We start from the raw sequence: 22,188 nt of genomic DNA on the forward strand, positions 1-22,188 counted from the left end.
GAGTTATTGCCTTTCAATCGATTTGAATTCGCAAAACATCGGTAATTACCGTACATCATGCGTGATTCAATGTAATTCGAGATGAAGAATTACTACCACGAAGTACCAAATGAGTTGCCATTGACAGCGGGGTAAATTGAAATGTTACTCGCTTATAAGCGGGGTACATTGAACATAATAGAAGAGCGCTCAGCCAATCAGAAAGTGACATTTATGTACGAGGTAAGATAAATCTCTAACATAGGATTTCAGATTAGGACAATACAATATAAAAAAGGCTGAGGATCGCCAACAACTGAAGGTAGACCACCACTCTAGGGACCATGAGTACTTTGACTACTTGCATGGACCCTAGCTGGATTTATACCATCCCTTCAGCCATTGGCGATTGTGCCGATAGTTCGCCAGAATAAAACAACAAATATTCTACGATTAAAACACCGGTAGATCTGAATAGACTTTGAAAGTCGTTACCAAGATGTTTCTCGGATGTTTAAGATACTATACTGCCCAAATGCTTTACTGTAGAGAATAAAAAAACAACTATCACTCATATAAGGGACAAGTTCAAAGTGTTTGATTATTTCTTATAGAGAGACGTTCATCCTAACATGGATATCATGTAATATACGTATATTACATTGTTTTCCGTGTCTTCAAAAAACCGCGATGACCTCACAATTATTGCTAGATCTTCCCCATGGATACAAACAGTGTTGGATGCGAGTGACACACCTTGATTTATTGGAAGGCTATGTATACTATATGTGTTTATCACACAGCTTTCGTTTTCAAAGAAAGGACAGCCCATTCGTGCGAGTTCAAATAGAGAAAACTGCGTTCTCTTTCCTCTGCCTGCTTTTTGGAAGCGGTTATAATCAGCTGCTTAATCTTTATTTCCCGTACTCATGGGTAACATCAATATTGCAAACGTCAACAGCAGCAACCACTCCCTCACCGTAACATAAATTGTTTGTTTGTTTTGTTAGCTTGTTGTTTAACGCCACACTCAGCAATATTCCAGCTATATGGCGGCGATCTGTAAATACTCGAGTCTGGAGCAGACAATCCAGTCATCAACATCATCAGCATCGACCTACGGATGGGTTATGATGACATGTGTCAACAAAGTCAGTGAGCCTGACCACCCGTTAGTTGCCTCACGACATGCATGGGTTGCGGAAGGTCAAATCGAACCTGGATTTTCATGGGTTACAGAAGTATGTACATGAAATAAAGGTACCCATGTTTGAAAAGTGGATAATTATTTGTTGGACGTCATAGTATGCTTCTAAATCAATTTGCCAGTAGGCGTCCCCGGGCTCGGCAGTATTGGAAAGAAAATATGTGTTCACGTCTCCATCAATCGCCAGTTCAGCCCCTTTTCCGAGTTGTGTTGAACTTGTCGTCAGTCTTCTTCCTGTTAGGATCACTGTAACAACACCAGGAAAATGCTATATAAGATATTGTACCAAAAGAGTCCTTAAAAGGTGTTCCTCATGGTTCGGTTTCAGTGATAGAATGCATACATGAATACAAATCATAACATTTCGCAGTTTCATCCAAAGTCCATATACAATCTTGGTCCGGGCGTAAAACTAAAAAAGAAGAGATTGATAATTGATGTTTTATGTACTCAAGCGTTGACAGAGAAAGCTGTTTACTAACATTCAAACACCGAAATCTTAGTAAAGTTATTTTCTGTTTTGTTTGTTTGTTGTTTAACGCCACACTCAGCAATATTCCAGCTCTATGGCGGCGGCCTGAAAATAAAGGAGTCGGGACCAGACAATCCAGTGATGAACATCATGCGCATCGATCTACGCAACCCGGGATGCGATTACTCCTGGTCCGGTTTGTCGCCTCTTACTACAAGCGTGTTGGATCGCTAACTACCAATTACGACTGTCAAAGCAAAATATTGGACATCAATATCTTGAGAGATAATGGTACTTCTTGTCCCGTTGAACCACGTGCAAAAGTTGAATCAACAGTACGCTGTTGACAGTGACAATAGTGGGTGAGTGAGTAGGGTTTTAGTTTAACGTCCCTTTTATCATTATTTCAGCATTCACACGATATTGCAAACCAGAAATGGAGTCAACTATTGTACCATTGTGATCAATTAAACCTGGGTCTTTGGCCTGACGACCTTATGCTTTAACCGGTCGGTGACCCAACCTCCCCAACAGGGACGGGATGTGTGGATGTAGACACCATACAACCCTAGTGGCTAGCTAATCGTGTAAAGATTTAAAGGAAGAAGGTAAGAGTTTTAAACAAGTTAGATGACTAACTGAAACATTTGTACAAAAACAACGTATCTAACTACGAAAACAGACGATCGAGAGAATAGATCACGACGGGATATTATAGTATTGTATGTTGTTCCAGAGAATCAGGGTAATGGAGAGAGAGACATGGGGGGATTGTGAAGTATAAGGGGGTTCTCACTTGAGATGGATGATGCTTGGAACGTTGATAAGGGAGGGATCGAGAGAGTGCATATAGTGGGAATGCAGAACGACTAAGGTAACCCTGTCCTACAGTTGTTCAGTTGGCAAGACGTAAAACTAAATCGAGATTCTCAAATTAGCAAGGAACAAAGCAAAGGAATCTCCTGTAAAAACAGGTGAGGATTTCATTTTTCAATGAGGGAGAAAAGGAGAGAGTTCTTACCACGTCTCGTCAGGGCTAGAGAAGAAGGAAAAGAGGCATTCATATGGTTTGATAATCTTGTGAAAAGTAACATTCTACATGAAGTCAACACTGGTGAGTTGAAACAACGGTCAAAACAACTAGACAGGGCAGGCAACACACAGGAAATCCATTCAAAAACAACTTTCACAACACGTCAGTGCGCTTTAATGTAACTATCCGTGACTGAAAAGAAATATATTTGAGTAATATTAACGCGAAAATGTAAATTTCTATTATTGGTCTGGCTGAAACATGATGTTATTGGTATTTTGATTGTTGTAATTAACTGCGAAACATAGACTACATGCTAAGTGTACAGATGGAGGTGTATCTGATCGGTTCTAACAGAGAATGTCTCATTGACACAATGGCCTCAAAGGAACAAAGACATAAATGCACAAAGTTACCAGCCAGCCACAGGAGGGAGAGGATCTTTATAAAGAGATTTCTTTAAGATATTGTTACAGGCAAAAAGGACGCTATATCCTTCTAAGTGTGAATCTGCTAAGGGAAATGCTGCGTTCGTAAATCACGTCGTTGGTCAAATTCAGGTATATAATCGGTAACTCAAAAGTGTTCGAAGTTACAACAAATAAGAAGGAGCGCATATGTCTTTGTAAGGCTGGTTACTACAGAATATAAAACAGAAAATTAAATGCTTCATTGGTTCACGTTCTTTAAAGTCCTGTCTGACTGATTTACGACGCTTTCAGTAAAACAACTTCATAAAGGTCTGCACGTCCTTGACTTCGTCTCGTTCTTCCACATCCATAAGTTATCATGTTTCGAGTAATGACAGTCTGTTTCAAGGGCGTTTGATGGTGATTAAGGTTGTTATGGTGGCATCAAATGATTCTCAGGTTAATCAAACGGTTCGTGTTGGCATTACTTCAAACGATGTGAAAATAACAGATGTTTTAGTCTTGCAAATCACTCAAATTACAGAGCGGGATATTAAGCAACGCCGATGTTAAGAGGGCTTGGTAACCGCATTCTACACACTTGATGACAATGAAACACATATATCGAAGATCACCGTGTCAAGGCAAATGCCTTTCACATATGACCCACTCCAACCATCAATTGAATGGTTTTCGGAAGGGTGTGATGGGTTATATGAAAATGCTACCTTTCTGTTGCCTGACCAGGTTGTGGGTCTCAAGAGAGTTTATGGTGTATTTTGCCCAACCACGAGCAATTCCATGAGGCAGGAATACAACTGGTCAATATATAAATTATATTTTTTATGCAAACTATGTGTAGCAAACATAACATCAGCATTCTCTAACACAATGATATAACAGTTCACTCGACCATGCGCACAATCTATCGGTATTTTAAGGCAAAAATAATTCTCATTAAAAGGATTTTTAATGGTATTTTATGTTTGGAGTCATAGCCCTGGAGAAGAACCTTACGTTAATCAAGACAGGGACTGAGATGCTATTATTGAAAACATGCCTGAAGTCGGTTTTTGTGTTGTGGTGGTAACAATTGCAGATGATGTCCTAACAGACGATGACGTCACTTATGAAGAGAAAAAAATGAAAGCTCTATATGTTGAAAGGTGGATACTATGTTCAACATTCAGTGATTGCATTCATTAGACGTAATTTATTATTTTTAAAAATCATTGTTAGTTTTATGATACAACTGTTGATTGTGTGCCCTTTCTTGGTCAACACTTCGTTTGCCGCCTCCGTGGTGTAGTGGTTAGAGCGTCCGCCCGGAGAGCGGAAGGTCGCGGGTTCGATCACCGACCGCGTCATACCAAAAGACGTTAAAATATGGTACTGCCTGGCGCTCGGCATTAATGGGTACAACAAGGACTGGTCGGCTCGGAGTCAGTATACTGTGTCTGAGCGGGGTATTCATGCTTCACTGCGGCATGGTATCTCAGTGAGCTAGCACTATAAAACCAGCTTCAGTCTGGGCTAGTACAATCAGCCGCACATATACATACACACGCATGCACGTCGTCATATGAGCGAAATATTCTCAAGCACGACGTTAAACCCAATTTCACCTCACCTCACCTCAACACTTCGTTCTTTGTAATTCAATGAAACATGAAATGCCTGTTCCTTTACCCCCCTGATGGCTTGAAAATGTTAACCTCTGGATATTTTGATAACGAAAATAGGGCGCACGTACAAGTTCAAGGAAGTCATTCATGTACGTTTTTCGTGCGCAATCATCATAATGGGTGCGCGAACGTGCAACAAAGAATTTCCTCCACTACGGCCTATAGAGCATCATAGCGTTCGTGTATGTGAGCACTACGTATCCTGGCTCAGACATCGGTAGAGTGAGTGAGTATGTTTTTCGGCCGCTTTTAGCAAAATGTCATCAATATCACCGCGGGGGACACCAAAAATGGACTTCACACATTGTACCCTTGTGGGGAATCGAACCCAGGTTTTCAGCATGACGACCGAACGCTTTAACCATAATGCTACCCCACCGACTCCGACATGGGTAGACATGACGAATACCCTAGATATGAAATGTCATCTACTGGAGATGAGAGCAGCGTATTTGCGTTGCGAGTACCGATCTCTAATGGAAGCCGCTTCCAATAAACGGAGGTATGGTCATCTCACATTCGTCTCACTAAATTTCTTAATTTACATAGGTGCGTCCAACGTTGCCTTTTCAAATGGCTTTCCTTGTTCCAAACTACCTGAAATATGTTCTGGTGTTTTGGTGGTGAACATATAAAAGTACAACACATAGGTATAAACATATCAACAGTATACTCCATTTACGTATTTACACAGAGACATACACACACACGTCCATATGCTGCAACATGCTCGGTTGGGAACGATCAAACGCCGTAATTTCTCCAAGACAGAGCTTTATTCAAAACTTACCTGACGACTGTTCTGGTGTTGTGGCGGTGACAGCTGCAGGAGGTGTTTTAGAACAGAAAGTTAGAAAACTCAACATGCCGAAAGGTGGAAACTGTGTATAACATATAGTCACTGTATTCATTTGCATAACTTGCATTGTTTGTTAAAGTAGCTCATTAAAACTGTTAATTCTGTAACCTTTATATCTTTGCTGTCTGACACCAACGTTTTGCACCTAAGGATTTCTGGTAGACGTCTGGTTGTAACTTTAAATTCAACACGTTACACAATGCCCTGTTTTCCAGTAGAGACAGTAAATCGACGTAATGATATCACATTGTCAGACGGTTCGTTTGATCATATGTGAAGCCCACCTGAATGAGTGAGTAAGTGAGTGACTTAAGATTTATACTCACATCGGCAATATTTCAGCCATATGGTGATTTTAACAAATTACAGTGAGTGAGTGAGTTGAGTTTTAATCGGCACTCAGCAATATTGCAGCTATATGGCGGTGGTCTGTTAATAATCGAGTCTGAACCAGACAATCCAGTGATCAACAGCATGAGCGTCGATCTGCACAATTGGGAACCGATGACATGTGTCGACTAAGTCAGCGAGCCTGACCACCCTATTCTGTTAGTCGCCTCTTACGACAAGCATGGGTTACTGAAGGCCAATTCTAACCTGGACCTTAACGGGTTTAACAAATTACAAATTCATAATAAATGCAATTAAATTATATGAAAATTCATGTCGACGAAGGGCAGTAAAATAACTAGATTATCACAGATAGAGATTTTAAACAAGCATGTAACTGTAAAATTAATCAAGTTTATGAACATTACAATATAAAAGAACGGGCTAGAGATCACCAGCAACTGAAGCTAGGTTACCATACTAGGGACCACGGGGAACTACAGTACCTTTGCTACCTGCACGGACCCTAGCTGGATTTACACCATCCCTTCAGTCACTGGTGAAATTTAGCCATTATTTAAAACAACAAATATTCTAAGATTAAACTTCGTAGGTTGAACTAATTTTACAATTCTTTAACCCACCTCGAGGATACAGCCTCTGACCATACAACTTAATCTCTACCAATATTAAAAATCAACTATCTAAACAATGTAAACAAATATCAATTAATTCAATTTCTTTTAAAAATCCAAGGATTAAATGAGGAGCAACATGATTAAAAGATCCTTCATTGTTTTTACATCGAACTATTTTTCCTTTGTGATGGAAAAATGAAACCTACCTGAGGACACTGTCGTCGTTGCTGTTGTTGTAGTCGTGATTGTCTCAAGGGACGTTCCTTTGGAACAGAAGAAGAGAAATACAATGAATTGATTGATAGATTACTTCAAGCATGATTTAAATGTAACCGTTCCTTGTGTATCATATAATCATTTTCAGGTAAATGTCATTTCGGAAACCAATAGCATGGGATGATGAGGTTCCTATTTCACAACGTCAGTTGTTTGTATATTGTATGCATGGAATGTCCCAAGAGGTTGGATAGCTCCTTGACTCGCATGGGGAGCCTGATATGTTTTGGACATGGACATTCACTAGGACATCCGACGAGAATAATGATTGCGCCCTCATATTCCGTACCTACTTCGTGTTTACCTACATGGTGTTTCAAATGTATTTGATCGTTTCTTTGTGTGTAAGCACTAAGGGACTGGCTGCAACAAGCAACAGGAAATCGTCTGTACATTTGCCAGCAAGACGTCATCCCGCAGCTTACAGATGAGAAATGTCAGTGGTGTGGGAAACGTCAACACTGGGATAATCAACGTTGGACTTATGGCATATTTTCTGATTGAATCGAGGTCCATTGTTGACTACCATGACCGAAGAAATCGAGTTTTGTTCTGGAATCACGGTGATGGGCTAAACTGCGTTGCATATTGTCCATGGCTGAGTCAGACAGGTCAATACTACCGCACAACATAATAGCAGCACCATTTTTCCAGAGATGATAATGCACGTGTCAACCTTGCCAGGATTGAGACCAAATTCCGTCCAGCCATCACAAGTCATGTTGAAAACTCCTGACTTTTTCTCCGTTGAACAAGCCGAGGAGGTATGTGGCAATCGTCAACGTAAAAATCCTACAATCACCCTCCGTATTTCAAATCTATTCCTGTATTGCCGATTGCACGGTTCTTGTTTAGTTTTTTTTCTGTCCTTCCATGCCATCATAATTTCAATACATAAGGAATATACTTAGCTTTTCGCCGTGTTTAGCAGTGCTTCCAAAATATGACTGCTCAACACACCTGAAAAGGGCCTCTTAAATTGTCCCAGTGTTGGAAACCGAGTCCGTTCCTTCGGAATGGTGAGCGAACCACTACTGCTGGACTCGTATTAGACTAACCTGCGCAGTACGTGTACGCGTTTGTGACAAGTAGGCGGGGCAGGGAATCTAGACGAATACACTTGGTTGCTGCAGGTAGATCGGCGATTAAGCACGTGCAATACATGCTGACCGTGGATTGAACTCAATACCGCTTCTGTTTAACACGTGTCTCGTAGAGCGATTCAGTTCAGCAGGACACCATCTCGACACGAGTCAAATGTTGAATGTTTGCAGATTTTAATTAATTTAACAAGTCCAAGTTAGGGAGGCAAGGGTAAGTTGTTCATTCTCAGGCAAGGGAGTTAGCCTACAATGTTATTATTTACATGGAAAAGACGTGTGCAACCAAAGTAGACGCTATGTCGAAAACTAGCAATGCTACTGGTCTTTCCAAGGCAATTTTAAAATGTATTAAAGCGGAAGGTCATAGGGGTGCGAGTAGGCCTGCTATTATTAGTCCAACAAAGTTACGCAAACCCAAGACTTCCAAGCACAAACTTGATGATTTTGACCGGTGTGCAGTCCGTCAATTTGTACAAAGGTTATATGGAGTACAAAAGCAACTGCCTACTCTAGATATGATATATGATATGGCAAGAAGTCAATTGCATTACCAGGGTTCAGAGGAAAGTTTTCGAAAAAATCTGAAAGACATGGGGTTTAGGTGGCGAAAAACGCAGTCAGATTGTAAGGTTTTAATGGAACGGAAAGACATCGTTGCAAAGCGCATGGAATACTTACCTGCAATAAAAAATGTCTGGCAAAATGCAACAAATCGGGCACTGTCTATAGAGTAGACACTTTGTTGAAACAACATGGCCATGATGTACTACGTCTTCCTCCTTAGCACGCAGAACTGAACCCAATTGAGTTGATTTGGGCCAATGTAAAAAATTATGTTGCTAAAGAAAACTTTTTGCAGTTCACAAAAACTTCGCAAAGAGTACCATAAACGAGAAAATGTCTGCAATCGGTGCCAAGGAATGGTCCGAATGTTGTAAACATGTTTAAATCATTGAAGATGGCTACTAGCAACGGGAAATTGCAGTAGAATAAGAATTTGACAGAATCTTGATTGAAGTAGGACTGGCAAGTGATAAAGACACAGAGGCCGATTCAGAAAGTGACGACTCAGACCGGAAGTACGCCTAAATCAGTAAATTCCACAATGGATCTATTCGGTATTTGACCCATGTGTGGCGAGGATGCACCAGAATATATGCCGATTATACATCCGTTTGTAAACATAAAAAAATGTTCTTTTCTCTAGCACTTGTGTGGGGTGTTTTGTAAATATTGTTAAATTTGTCTTGGTTCAGTTTCTAAGGATCTTAGTAGATATCATAGGACATAGTATGATATAACAATCAAAACACGATTCGCACGAGGAAATTGAACTTTTCAAGTTTTAGACGACAACGTGTTTCCCTCATTGTTCAAATAGAATGTTCTGGAGGGCGTTCCCATACATGCAAATTGGGGTCAGACCGTGGCTCATCTAACTTTAGTACATCAGTAGTTGAGGCCACCGTCAGGCGAGTAAAGACTTTATGAAGTCAACAATATTTCAGACGCACCTTCCAACACTGTCTGCACTGCCTGGTCTGCATATATCACTATTTCATGAAGAACAAGTGGTGGTTGGTCGGTGGTGACACGTATGTACTGAACAGCAAACAACCCTTGGCACATCCACGTTGAGGTAGTTCCGGGGATATTCTGGCCGCACAGAAAAGTGTGGGCAGGTTCAAAAGTCGAATATTTGGAGAGTGAAATTGTTCTGTTCTCAGGCGGATTTCGAACTGAAAAACAAGCATTTAAGTAATAAGTGAATAAACCAGTTTTGAAACACCGTTTTAAACAAATACAAATTCAGTTCAATGTGGAAGGAACGGTCAAAGCGAGAACAGACGGTTTCGTCTTTTTTTAAATCCACAATCATTCAATGTAAGAAAAGTACTGAACTTTGAACAGGTATAAAGCTTTTGGCGTCAGGGCCACGTGTGATCTTTGAAATATACGTATGAGACAACAGTGATATTTTCCAACCAGTCTGACTTCCTGCACGATGTACGTTCAAATATACATGGTTATAACGTGGTTTTCGAGTGACAACGTAATATATCTGTTGTTTAGTTTAACCACACGCTATACCTGTCTTAACTGCATGACGTCACAACAGAAATAATTCAGTATAATAGTGACGACATTACGGTGAAACATTCGCATGGGCTTTTAGTTACTGGTGGCTTTTACTTCGACTGACTGAGTGAGTGAGTTGGGTTTTATGCCGCACTCAGCAATATTCCAGCTATATGGTGGCGGTCTGTAAATAATCAAATCTGGACCAGACAATCCAGTGATCAACAGCATGAGCATCGGTCTGCGCAATTGGGAACAGATGACATGTGTCAACCAAGTCAGCGAGCCTGACCACCTGTAAGTCGCCTCTAATGACAGGCATAGTCGCCTTTTGTGGCAAGCATGGGTTGCTGAAGACCAATTCTAACCGGGATTTTCACGGGTTACAGAAGCATGTGTATGGAATAGAGGTACCCATGTTTGGAAATTGGATAAGTATTTCATGGACGTCATAGTAGCCTTCTAAATCAATTTGCCAGTAGGCTTCCCCGGGCAAGGTATAGTTGGACATAAAATATGTATTCCCGTCTCCATCAATCGCCAGTTCAGGCTCATTTCCGGGTAGCGTTGAACTTGTATCCAGTCCTTTACCCGTTAGGATCACTGTAACAACACCGGAAAAGCTATACAGCTATATTGAATGCATACATGAACACAAATTAGGTAGAACTTGTTCAGAACATTTCGCACCACAAACAGCTCATCTAAAGTACATGTACAATTTCGTGAAAAACTAGATTAACAAAGAACGGCAACTGATGTTTCAAGCACTCAAACGTGGATACAGAAACGTATTACTCACATTTATACACTGAAATTTTAGTTAAATTTTGGAGACTTTCGAGAGTTTGTTTCTGTGTTTGTTTGTTGTTTAACGCTGCATTCAGCAATATCCCAGCAATATGGCGACGGTCTGTGAAAATATCAAGCCTGGACCAGACAATCCAGTGATTGACATCATGAACATCGATTTACGCAATTGTGCTACGATGACATGTGTCAACGGGCGTGACAACGTGAGCCTCTTTGGCGCATCTTACGACAAGCATGGCTTGTTGAAGACCAATTCAAAAACAGATTATGACAGGTCTCTGTCAAATGTGTTCCTCATCGTTCGGTTTCCCTGATTGAACGCGTAAATGGACACAAATTATGCAGAACTTGTTCAGAACATTTTGCACCACAAACATTTTTATCCCCATTTGGGGAATCGCATGGGGAACATCAATGTAGATTCAAACAAACGACTAACATGTTTTCACCTTGGAGCGTTGATGAAAAGGGCCGGTGTAAAAAAACGATGGACAAAATATTAATGATTTCAGCAATATTCCAGCAATATCACGGCAGGGGAAACACAAAATATGTTTCAAACAAAGTACCCACGTGTACTTTACGTGTAGTAAAGCCGGGTCTTTGGCATGACGTGCGAGCTCTTTAACCACTAGGTTACCCAACCGCCCTTAGAGTGACAAGCACGGTCCACATGGTTGTCAAAATATAATAAGGCGCTAATAATCTGTTTGATTGGCATTTGAGAAGTTGGCTAATAATAAGAAAGTATGATTTCACTTATAGCTGGAGTGTTCTCATCTGTTGATTTTATCAGTTCATTGTATGCAGATTGGATGAGATATCCCTGATCTCAGTTGACTGAGGGGTATACAATGAACTGATAAACAGCTATCATTGCTACTTAGTCTTATCAGCCATGTATATTTTGTATCTGCCTCATGGACTATTGGCTTCTACTTATTGTCACTACATTATTACCACCATCCATTTTTTAGTTGTTAATCCCCTTGATTCATACCTACATGTTGTTATTACATAATCCCTGTTGATGTATATAAGTCCGTTCTGTACTGCAGTACTTAACTCTTGCTTGACAACGGTATAAGGATCTATACCGAAATGTCGCATCATATACATTTGTATGATAAAGAAGTTGCATCCATAAAGTATCTTACTTTCCTAAGGCACTAAGAAGTTACTAATTGTCAGAGCAAACATATGGGAACAGTCATCAATATCTTGAGAGATGTACTGTTACCCCGTAAACCTTGTGTAATTTTTGAACCCATGTGGAGAATCGAACCCGGTTCTTATGCGAGACAAGCGAACACTTTAATTACTAGGCTGTGCTACCACCTAAACAGAGACAAGATGTGTGAATGTAGAGATAGGACAGTAACAAACTATGAGTGGGTAACTAATCTTGGAGACATTTAAAGGAAGAAGGTAAAAAGAATAAGCATCAATGAAAAAAACTAGTACCGGGGAAAAAAGAGACTGAAGTTATTCGTATATTTACGCATATCGTTGACTTATTAAATATCAGAAGATACTATACCTAATTATATAATATGAACGATTTTTTGAGTGGTTCAGATTACAGGATGTTCTACAGGATACGCTGTGTGCATTTTCCAGAGTATAAACATCAGTCATTACTAGAATAGATACAGACGACAGGCTGCAGCTATTCATAATTATAGTTACACGTATCATTAACTTAATAACTATGTGAAGATATTATACCCGATTATATGACATGACGAATCAGGACGAAGGAGAAATTGAGTTGAAAGGTATGTGAAGAGGCTGTAAGGAGTGGGGGGGGGGGGTGTCTCACTTGAAATAGATGATACTTGGAACGTTGACAAGGTTGGGTTTGAGAGAGCGCACAGAAGGGGGGACAAAGGAATAGGCTAACTTAAAACAAGTGGACAGGGCAAGTCAACACACAGGAAATCCATTCAACAACAACTTCCACAGTATGTCTGTGTACTTTTATGTTACTGTCAGTCAATGAAAAGAAAATACCTTAAAATAATATTAACATAATTTAGAAACTATCTAAAATTTCTATTATTGGTCTGACTGGACTTCAATTTCATATTTGATTGTTGTGATTAACTGACAACGCTGAGTGTACAGTTGGAGATGTATCTGTTGTTTGTTTCTATTTTTTTCTTTATTTTCAGAACTATAAATTATCAAGATCAAAGATTTGATTCTGAGTATCGAAAAGAAAAACAACAACTGTGGTCTAAATCGGGAGTCATCTCTTCTCTCGTACAGTCTTCGTGATTGATATCTTACTAAGTTTGTCAGTTGGTCTAAAATTATAAAGCTAAAATAGAACGTCTCATTCCTACAAAGGCCTCAGTGGTACAAAGACATACATCCACAAATGTATCAACAATCCACAGGAGTGAGTGAGTGAGTTAATATTTAACGTCACATCGGCAATATCTCAGCCATATCGTGACGAAAACAATTTATACAATATAAAGAGAAAACGTTTTGAAGATTAAAACCTGTCGACGATGGACAGTAAAAATACTAGAGAATCACAGATATGAATAAAACTAGCGAGCAAAGCTAAACCATTTCAATTAAACAGGACAATACAGTTTAAAACACGGGCTTTAGATCGCCAACAACTGAAGGTAGATCACCATGCTAGGAACCATGGGGACTTACATTACTTTTGCTACCTGCATGGACCCTATCTGGATTTACTCCATCCCTTCAGCCGCTGGCCATTGTAGGAAAATGTAGCTGGCAGTTAAAAGAACAAAGATACTACGTTTAAAATTTGGTAAATTTACATTTTACTTTGAAAGTTTTGGGACTTACGTACCCTCTCAGGAGGACAATAATTTTACAGTACTTTAACCCCCTTTGAGGGTACAGCCACTAACAATCTAAGTTACTAATCTAAATTACGAATCTTTAAATTATGTCTATTTACCAAAAAAATTAATCAGAATTCATCAAACAAATCAATTTCTTTTAAAAAACCAATAATGAAATGATAATTAACATTTGTTAAAATATCCTTCATTGTTTTTACATTGAAATATTTATTCCTTATGATGGAGAATTCAACACAGTCAAGCAGGACATGCTTCACCGTTGTTCTCTCATCACAAAGGATACAAAACGTAGGATCTTCACCTTTTAATAGGTATTTGTGAGTATAACGCGTATGGCCAATGCGACATCGTCGCATAATGACCTCCCCCAAATCTGGACTGACAACCCAAGTAGGTGTAACCAATATAAGCTTTTATTTCATGTAATTTGTTAATAGTATTACCTACTTGGGTGTCCCACTTCTTCTGCTTCAGATCACGGATGTAAGTTCTAATACTAGCTTTGTAATCAGAGTATGGAATAAGAAGTGGTGTCACAGATTTATTGAGTGCTGCCTTAGCAGCAAGATCAGCCATATTATTCCCAGAAATGCCAGCGTGGCTGGGTAACCAACAAAAGACGACGTCGCATTGGCCAGCAGCAAGCTCATTATACAATTCACTAATTTCTATTGAAAGTGGATGTTTACAAGAAATATTTTTAATAACCTGAAGACAACAAAGAGAGTCGGAAAAGATGATGTATGGTATATATTTACGGTGTTTATTAATATATTTAAGAGCTGTTAATATGACGTTAGCTTCTGCTGTGAAAATAGAGCTGTTATTTGGTAGTCGAGAAGATATTGTTCTGGATCCAATGACAGTGGCACATGCAACCGCACCACCATTCTTGGATCCATCTGTAAATAAGGACTTGTATGTATTATATTTATTTTTTAATTGATTATATTCTTGTTTATATTGTAATTCATTAGTTTCTGCTATCTTAAACTTAGTCAGTGCGAGGTCAACTTGTAGTCTCACTAACTGCCTAGGAGGAGAAGAAAGAAGACGAGAAGAAGATATATTCTCCAGCTCAATGCCGGCAGCAGAAATGAATGGTTTAAATCTATGCCCAAGAGGCGGAACAAGAGGAGACTTCTGGTTGTACAAATCCTCATAAAGAGGATTAAAGATACAGTTAAATGCAGGGTTAGACTCGTTAGAATTTAGTTTGGTAATATATTGTAAAGATAATCTAATACGGCGTTGGGAAAGAGAAGGCCCATTTGCCTTGACATAGAAACTATCAACTGGAGAAGTTATAAATGATCCAAGACAAAGTCTTAGACCTTGGTGGTGAACAGAATCAAGTAGTTTAAGGTTGCTTTTGCAGTTGTTTCTGATATCTCTGAAACTCATGGACATAATTTGCCGATGGTGAATTTTTGGCAAGAGAAGATGGTTCAAAGAATTAAAGGCAAAGGTTCAAAATCTGCTGTTCACCACCTTAAAGGTGGTGATAATTTAATAACTGACACGTCTAAAATGGCAAATAATATTGGCGAAACTCTTGCCAAAAATTCTTCATCGGCAAATTATGTCCCTGAGTTTCAGAGATATCAGAAACAACAGGAAAAGACAAAACTTAATTTCGAATCAAATAACGGTGAAGATTATAACGAAATGTTTTCATTACATGAGCTACATACTGCTCTTGAGCAAGCTCATGACACTGCAGCGGGTGATGATAATATACATTACCAGCTACTGAAACACTTATCTGAACCATGTCTGATGACACTTTTAGATATATTTGACCAAATATGGACGTCTGGAGAATTTCATCCTTCGTGGCGTAATGCCATTGTAGTCCCAATACTAAAACCTTGCAGGGATCATACATATCCGTCTAATTACAGACCGATATCTCTAACTGGCTGTGTCTGTAAAACCATGGAACGTATGGTGAATAATAGATTAACTTGGTAGCTTGAAACCAATTACCTTGTAACAAATATTCAATGTGGTTTCAGGAAAAATCGTAGTACCATTGATCATTTGGTACGATTAGAATCCTTTGTTAAAAATGCTATAGTAAATTAACAACATGCTGTATCAATTTTCTTATTGATACGACCTGGAACATGGCATTTTGATGGATTTACATGAGTTTGGTTTGAGAGGCCGTTTGCCTCTTTTTATATCACAGTTTTTAAAAGACAGGCAATTTCAAGTCCGAGTGGGTTCAACCCTGTCTGATCATTATAATCAGGATCAGGGTGTCCCACAAGGCAGTATTTTGACTGTCACACTGTTTAGCATCACGATCAATAGTTTATCAACGGTTTTAAATGATTCAATTGATGGATCATTATTTGTGGATGATTTCAATATTTCTTGTCGTGGTAAAAATATGCATACTATTGAACGGCAACTGCAGTTATGTTTAAACAAAATACATAAATGGTGTCTTGAAAACGGCTTTAACGCCATATTAACAGCTCTTAAATATATAAATAGACACCGTAAATATAAACAATACATTAACTTTTCCAATTCTCTTTCGTGACTTCAGGCTATTAAAAAACATCCTCTTTTAATAGAAATCATGAAATTGTATAATGAGCTTGCTACTGGCCAATGCGACATCGTCTTTTGTTGGTTACCCAGCCACACTGGCATTTCTGGGAATAATATATGGCTGATCTTGCTGCTAAGGCAGCACTCAATAAATCTGTGACACCACTTCTTATTCAATACTCTGATTACAAAGCTAGCATTGGAACTTATATCCGTGATCTGATGCAGAAGAAGTGGGACAACCAAGTAGGTATTAACAAATTACATGAAATAAAAGCTTATATTGGTTACACCTACTTGGTTTGTCAGTCCAGATTTGAGGAGGTCATTATGCGACGATGTCGCATTGGCCATACGCGTTATACTCACAAATACCTATTGAAACGGTGAAGATCCTCCGTTTCGTATCCCTTGTCATGAGAGATCCACGGTCAACCATGTCCTGCTTGACTCCATCATAAGGGATACATATTTCAATGTAAAAACAGCTAAGGATCATTTTACCACTGTTAGTTTTCATTTAATTATTGTTTTTTTACAGGAAATTGATTTCATTGATGAATTCTGATTAATGTGTTTTGTAAATAGACATAGTTTAAAGATTCGTAATTTAGATTAGTAGCTTAGACTGTTAGTGGCTGTACCCTCAAAGGGGGTTAAAGTACTGTAAAATTATTGTCCTCCTGGGGGGTACGTAAGTCCCAAAACTTTCAAAGTAAAATGTAAATTTACCATATTTTAAACGTAGTATCTTTGTTCTTTTAACTGCCAGCTACATCTTCCTACAATCGCCAGCGGCTGAAGGGATGGAGGAAATCCAGATAGGGTCCATGCAGGTAGCAAAAGTAATGTAAGTCCCCATGGTTCCTAGTATGGTGATCTACCTTCAGTTGTTGGCGATCTAAAGCCCGTGTTTTATACTGTATTGTCCTCTTTAATTAAACTGGTTTAGCTTTGCTCGCTAGTTTTAATCATATCTGTGATTCTCTAGTATTTTTACTGTCCATCGTCGACAGGTTTTAATCTTCAAAACGTTTTCTCTTTATCTTGTATAAGTTGTTTTCGTCACGATATGGCTGCGATATTGCCAATGTGACGTTAAATATTAACTCACTCACTCACTTTAGTGAACTAGGTGCGTGTTTATTGGACTAGCAGTGTGAAGCTCATCCCCTGTGTCCCCGCCGTGATAAGGCTGGAATGTTGCTAAACGCGGCGTAAAACCATACTCAATCACTGACTCATTATTGGACTAACGTTTAATCTCTGAATATATATAATTGGAACAGTAACAAATAAACCCATTTAAATCAAACAGGAGTGAGTGAGTTAAGATTTTAAGTCACATCGGCAATATTTTAGCCATGTCGTGACTACCTACAAACAAGTTATAATTTTACAATAAATAAAGGTAAATTATAAAAGAAAACTGTCAGCGAAGGACAGTAAAACAACTAGGTTATCAAGGATTTAAATTTTAACTAGTAATTAACACTAAAACATTTTAACTATAGATGACAATACAATATAAAAACAGGCTGTATATTGACTGAAGTTAGATCACCATGCCAGGGACCATGGGGACTTACAGCACTCGTGGTTCATGCATGGACCCTAGCTGGATTTACATCATCCCTTCAGCGGTTAGCAATTCAGATAAATCTAGTCATACATTAAAATAACATATATGCTACGATTAAAAATAGTAGAAGATTTAAATGTACTATGAATGTAATGGGACTTACGTACCCTCTCAGGTGGACAATAATTTTCAATATTTCAACCCCCTTTGAGGGTACAGCCATTAACAATCTCAGTTACTAATCTAAACAACCAATAATAAAATATTTATCTATTTACAAACCATTCATCAAAATTGATGTAACAATTATATTTCTTTTAAAAATTTAACAATTATGAAAATGAACAGTACTAACAAGATCCTTAAAGGTCACATGCAACGTAATACACAACTCTTTTTTTTGCAGATTCTGATACCTTTCGGTATAGACGTACCGAAACAAATCATCAAAAATGCAAATTCAACTTATAAAGTTGAAAAATAACGCGATGAAAAAAAACGCGCGAAATCGTAGTTCAAACGATTCACTAACTTTCCCACAGCGCTTGGGGGAATTGATGTGGTTTCAACAGCTGGGCTGCGCTCATAGCACATGCGCAGTGAAATACGTACGCGGAGCTTGGAAGCGGGTTGTCCGGTGAATATTAGGTGAAGGCTTTGGTCAGAGCTATTTTTCTAATGTTTTGTTGATATTTCACAGGCGCGAGCTTTTTAAATGTTATTACAGTAGATTACCGATTTAACTGTTTATATAATTTCATTTGTCTATTTCACCACACGTTCTTCTTACCAAGTCACTTTCTCAGTTCGATACTTAAAAGCAATGTCATTATTTAGCGTTGACAGAATTTCTAACTGTGATATAGCTATGTCGTTGTCACAGACAAAACTCAAAGTCTGTTTTATTGGCACCTATGTGTCTGCCTGCCCGTCTGCTAATGACAATATTCAATACACAACTTCGATCACTGACCACATGCAATTTGAACTTAACTACTATCAGGCTGTACACCATAAACAAAACGCATTGATTTATTGCCCGAGTTCGGTCTCTGTCACATTATGTAATTACACAGACAGGCATGTGTGATACTTGTACACATGACATGTTATGATGTCTGTTGAATGCAAAATGGTATACACAAAAAATGAGCATGTACACTGAGTCAAAAAAGAAACTTCACATTCTTTCTTCAGGGCACTATAAAAGAACAAGAGATGGTAAGATGGTTAAATTGTTATTATTTCATTGCTGAGATCTGTGTGATGTACTCGATACACTGACAGTGCCATAATCAGTTCCATTAGGCTACACCGCCGTTCCAAAACATGGGTATACAGAATGTCAAGTCACAAGAATAAAAATGCGAAATTTCTCAGTTCAATATCGTGTATGGCCGCCCCGCGCATTCACCGCTGCCAAACACCGTCTCCTCATCGACTGCCTGATGCTTGTGAACACGTGGTTGGGGATTCTGCGCCATTGCTCTTGAAAGGCAGCGCCAAGTTCCTGCAATTTCTGAGGTTGGTTCCTAATACCACGAAGCCTTCTCCCAAGTGCATCCAAAACGTGCTGTATTGGATTAAGGTCAGGGGACCTCGATGGCCAGTCCATGACGTTGATTCCAGGGTTTTGAAGGAAATTTCGTGTCAACATCGCGGTATGCGGCCGAGCATTATCATGCTGGAACTGTAGACCTGGGCCATGAGCCGCCATGAAAGGAACGAGTTCAGGGGTGAGCACCTGGTCGCGGTAAGCAGCAGCTGTGAGGTTTCCACGGATGACCAGAAGTCGGGAACGGTTGTTCCCACAGAAAGTACCCCACACCATGCAACTTCCGCCCCCGAATCTGTCGACTTCCTGTACACAACATTGGGCATACCGTTCACGACGTCGTCTCCAGACTCTATGCCTGCCGTCCGCGAATCTGAGGGTAAACCTGGATTCATCGCTTAAGACGACTCGATTCCAGTCTCTCTGGGTCCATCGGAGGTGACGTTGGGCCCACAGCAGACGTTGACGTTGATGAAACGGCGTCAATATTGGCCCACGATATGGACGTCGAGAATGGAGATTTGCAGCCCGCAACCGATTTCGAATGGTCTGTGAGGACAGTCGACCTCTAAACATCTCAGCCCTGGTTCGTGTAGCCGGCAGAAATCTGTCACGTAGGTGACGTAGGACGATTTGACGGTCTTCTGCTCGTGACGTCACACGTGGACGACCCGACCTTGGGCGATCAGAAGTGGTGCAAGTTTGTTGTAGACGACCTCGCAAGTCATACACAGTGCTACGGCTGCATCCCATTGCTCTTGCGACGTCAATAACTGATCTTCCCGCTTGCAACATGCCAACGGCACGTTCACGTTGCACATTTGACAATCGTGGCATTTCAAGTATCGTTAGAACTGTGGTTTGAAAGTGGTTTTTTTCAATTCTTGGGGCCAATGCAAACACGTTCATATGAAGAAAACTTCGTTGCGAAGATAACGTGATCGACTGCAAGTGCAAAACCTGATTTGGCACTAATGTCATTTGCACGACGAATGGATGAGGTTTGAGTGGGTTTTGCTAACGTTTTTCTAGAGTCGAAAGATAGGGATCCCATTTCGGATACATAGATGTATCATCAGAGAAAAATTATTAATTATTTTTCAAATTACATTTTGTGAAGTTTCTTTTTTGACTCAGTATATTTACAAAACCCAACATCTCCATATATACACACACAATGAGCCGTGAGGGCATCTGCAAATGATCCAGCCTTTACACTCGAGTGCACACCCACCTGCTCTGACTGGGTTCGGTATCCCGGCTGCTTCGTTTCTTAGGAAGTAAACCCAGGTACAAAATATTGCACTTTTGATTTGCGATTGTATGCTTATAATTTTGTTTTTATGTTTTTTTCATAACCAGCAATGTATATTATATGTCATGAATAAGTGAGTGAGTGAGTGAGTGAGTGAGTTTAGTTTAACGACGCACTCAGCAATATCCTAGCTATATGGCGGCGGTCTGTAAATAATCGAGTCTGGACCAGATAATCCAGTGATCAACAGCATGAGCATCGTTCTGCGCAATTGGGAACTGATGACATGTGTCAACCAAGTCAGCGAAACTGACCACCCGATCCCGTTAGTCGCCTCTTACGACAAGCATAGTCGCTTTTTATGGCAAGCACCTGGGTTGCTGAAGACCTATTTTACCCCGGATCTTCACGGGTCCATAAGTGATAATTGTGTTTTAATTATGTTTCCTTGCGATCGAAAAATCAATGCAGTCAAGAAATCAACTGACTGATTGAGTTTGGTTTTATGCCGCTTTTAGCAATATTCCAGCAACATCACTGCGGGGGACACCAGAAATGGGCTTCACACATTGTGCCCATGTGGGGATTCGAACCCGGCTCTTCGGCGTGCCAAGCCAACGCTTTAACCATTAGGCAACCCCACCGCCCCCCAAAAAATCAAACCGGAGCCTCGGTGTGATGGGAAGCTTCAGAAAATGATGAAATCTAGACTTGTTTCATTTAGGGCTTTAGCATTGCAGGGTGGGCCAGGCAGTAGGGGGAGTAGCGTGGTTCAGGGACTGTGAGACAGACAACGCGTTTTTTACATGGCTGACGTTTCTTATCGAACACCAAGGACAACCATAATGGCTACCTGTGAAAGTCAACATGATTTCATTAACTTAGTCTGTCGTTATTATGTTTTCAAAATTCAAGATTTACTGTCTTCTTCAGAATCACCAAGAGGTGATTGTGTGTCAGCATAAATCCATCATATGAAACTGTATAAGGATGGATAAAAAGTCACAACCAGAATAAATAAATTGAATTGTTTTTGGAAAGAATATGGAAAAAATCCTACACATAAACCCGTGGATTGAGTGAGTGAGTTGATATTTACGCCGCTTTTTAGCAATGTTCAAGCAATATCATGGCTTGGCCGATCACTAGAAATCGGCTTCAAAATAAAATTCTGGAATTCAAGATCTACTGAACCACATAAGAAATGTCGCACCGATAGAGTTTTCTTAAAGCACACATTTTAATTCACACTAATTAACAATCAAAACGGAGGACTGGGTTCAAATTTGACAATTATGGTTGAAACATTTTCGGGAATCACATTTAGAGTTCACAAAAACAAAATCACCAAAAATGGTACCGTTAAGATACCCTAAAGTTAGTATCGCGTGTGGCCTCGGTGAAAGAGTTGCATCGTCTGTACATGGAATGAATTAGCCGATTGATGAAGGCCGTAGCCCCTGGGGTCCATACTCTGCGAAATGCCTGATCGAGT

At 39.7% G+C, this 22,188-nt stretch overlaps 1 protein-coding gene across 1 annotated transcript in view; it reads right to left on the minus strand.

The window, feature by feature from the left end:
• Positions 1-22,188, minus strand: part of LOC124269581 (cell wall protein DAN4-like) — a 44,121-nt gene that overhangs the window by 20,121 nt on the left and 1,812 nt on the right. The window contains exons 2-5 of the mRNA XM_046704605.1: positions 10,486-10,674; positions 9,507-9,731; positions 6,820-6,876; positions 5,577-5,609 (exon numbers count right to left, since the gene is read on the minus strand). Coding sequence (XP_046560561.1) covers positions 5,577-5,609; positions 6,820-6,876; positions 9,507-9,731; positions 10,486-10,674 — 504 coding nt within the window. The remainder of the gene's footprint in view (positions 1-5,576; positions 5,610-6,819; positions 6,877-9,506; positions 9,732-10,485; positions 10,675-22,188) is intronic.

This window comes from Haliotis rubra, unplaced genomic scaffold (genome assembly GCF_003918875.1).
Source record: "Haliotis rubra isolate DU_JTF1 unplaced genomic scaffold, ASM391887v1 Scf1457, whole genome shotgun sequence".
NCBI classification, from domain to species: Eukaryota; Metazoa; Mollusca; class Gastropoda; order Lepetellida; family Haliotidae; genus Haliotis; species Haliotis rubra.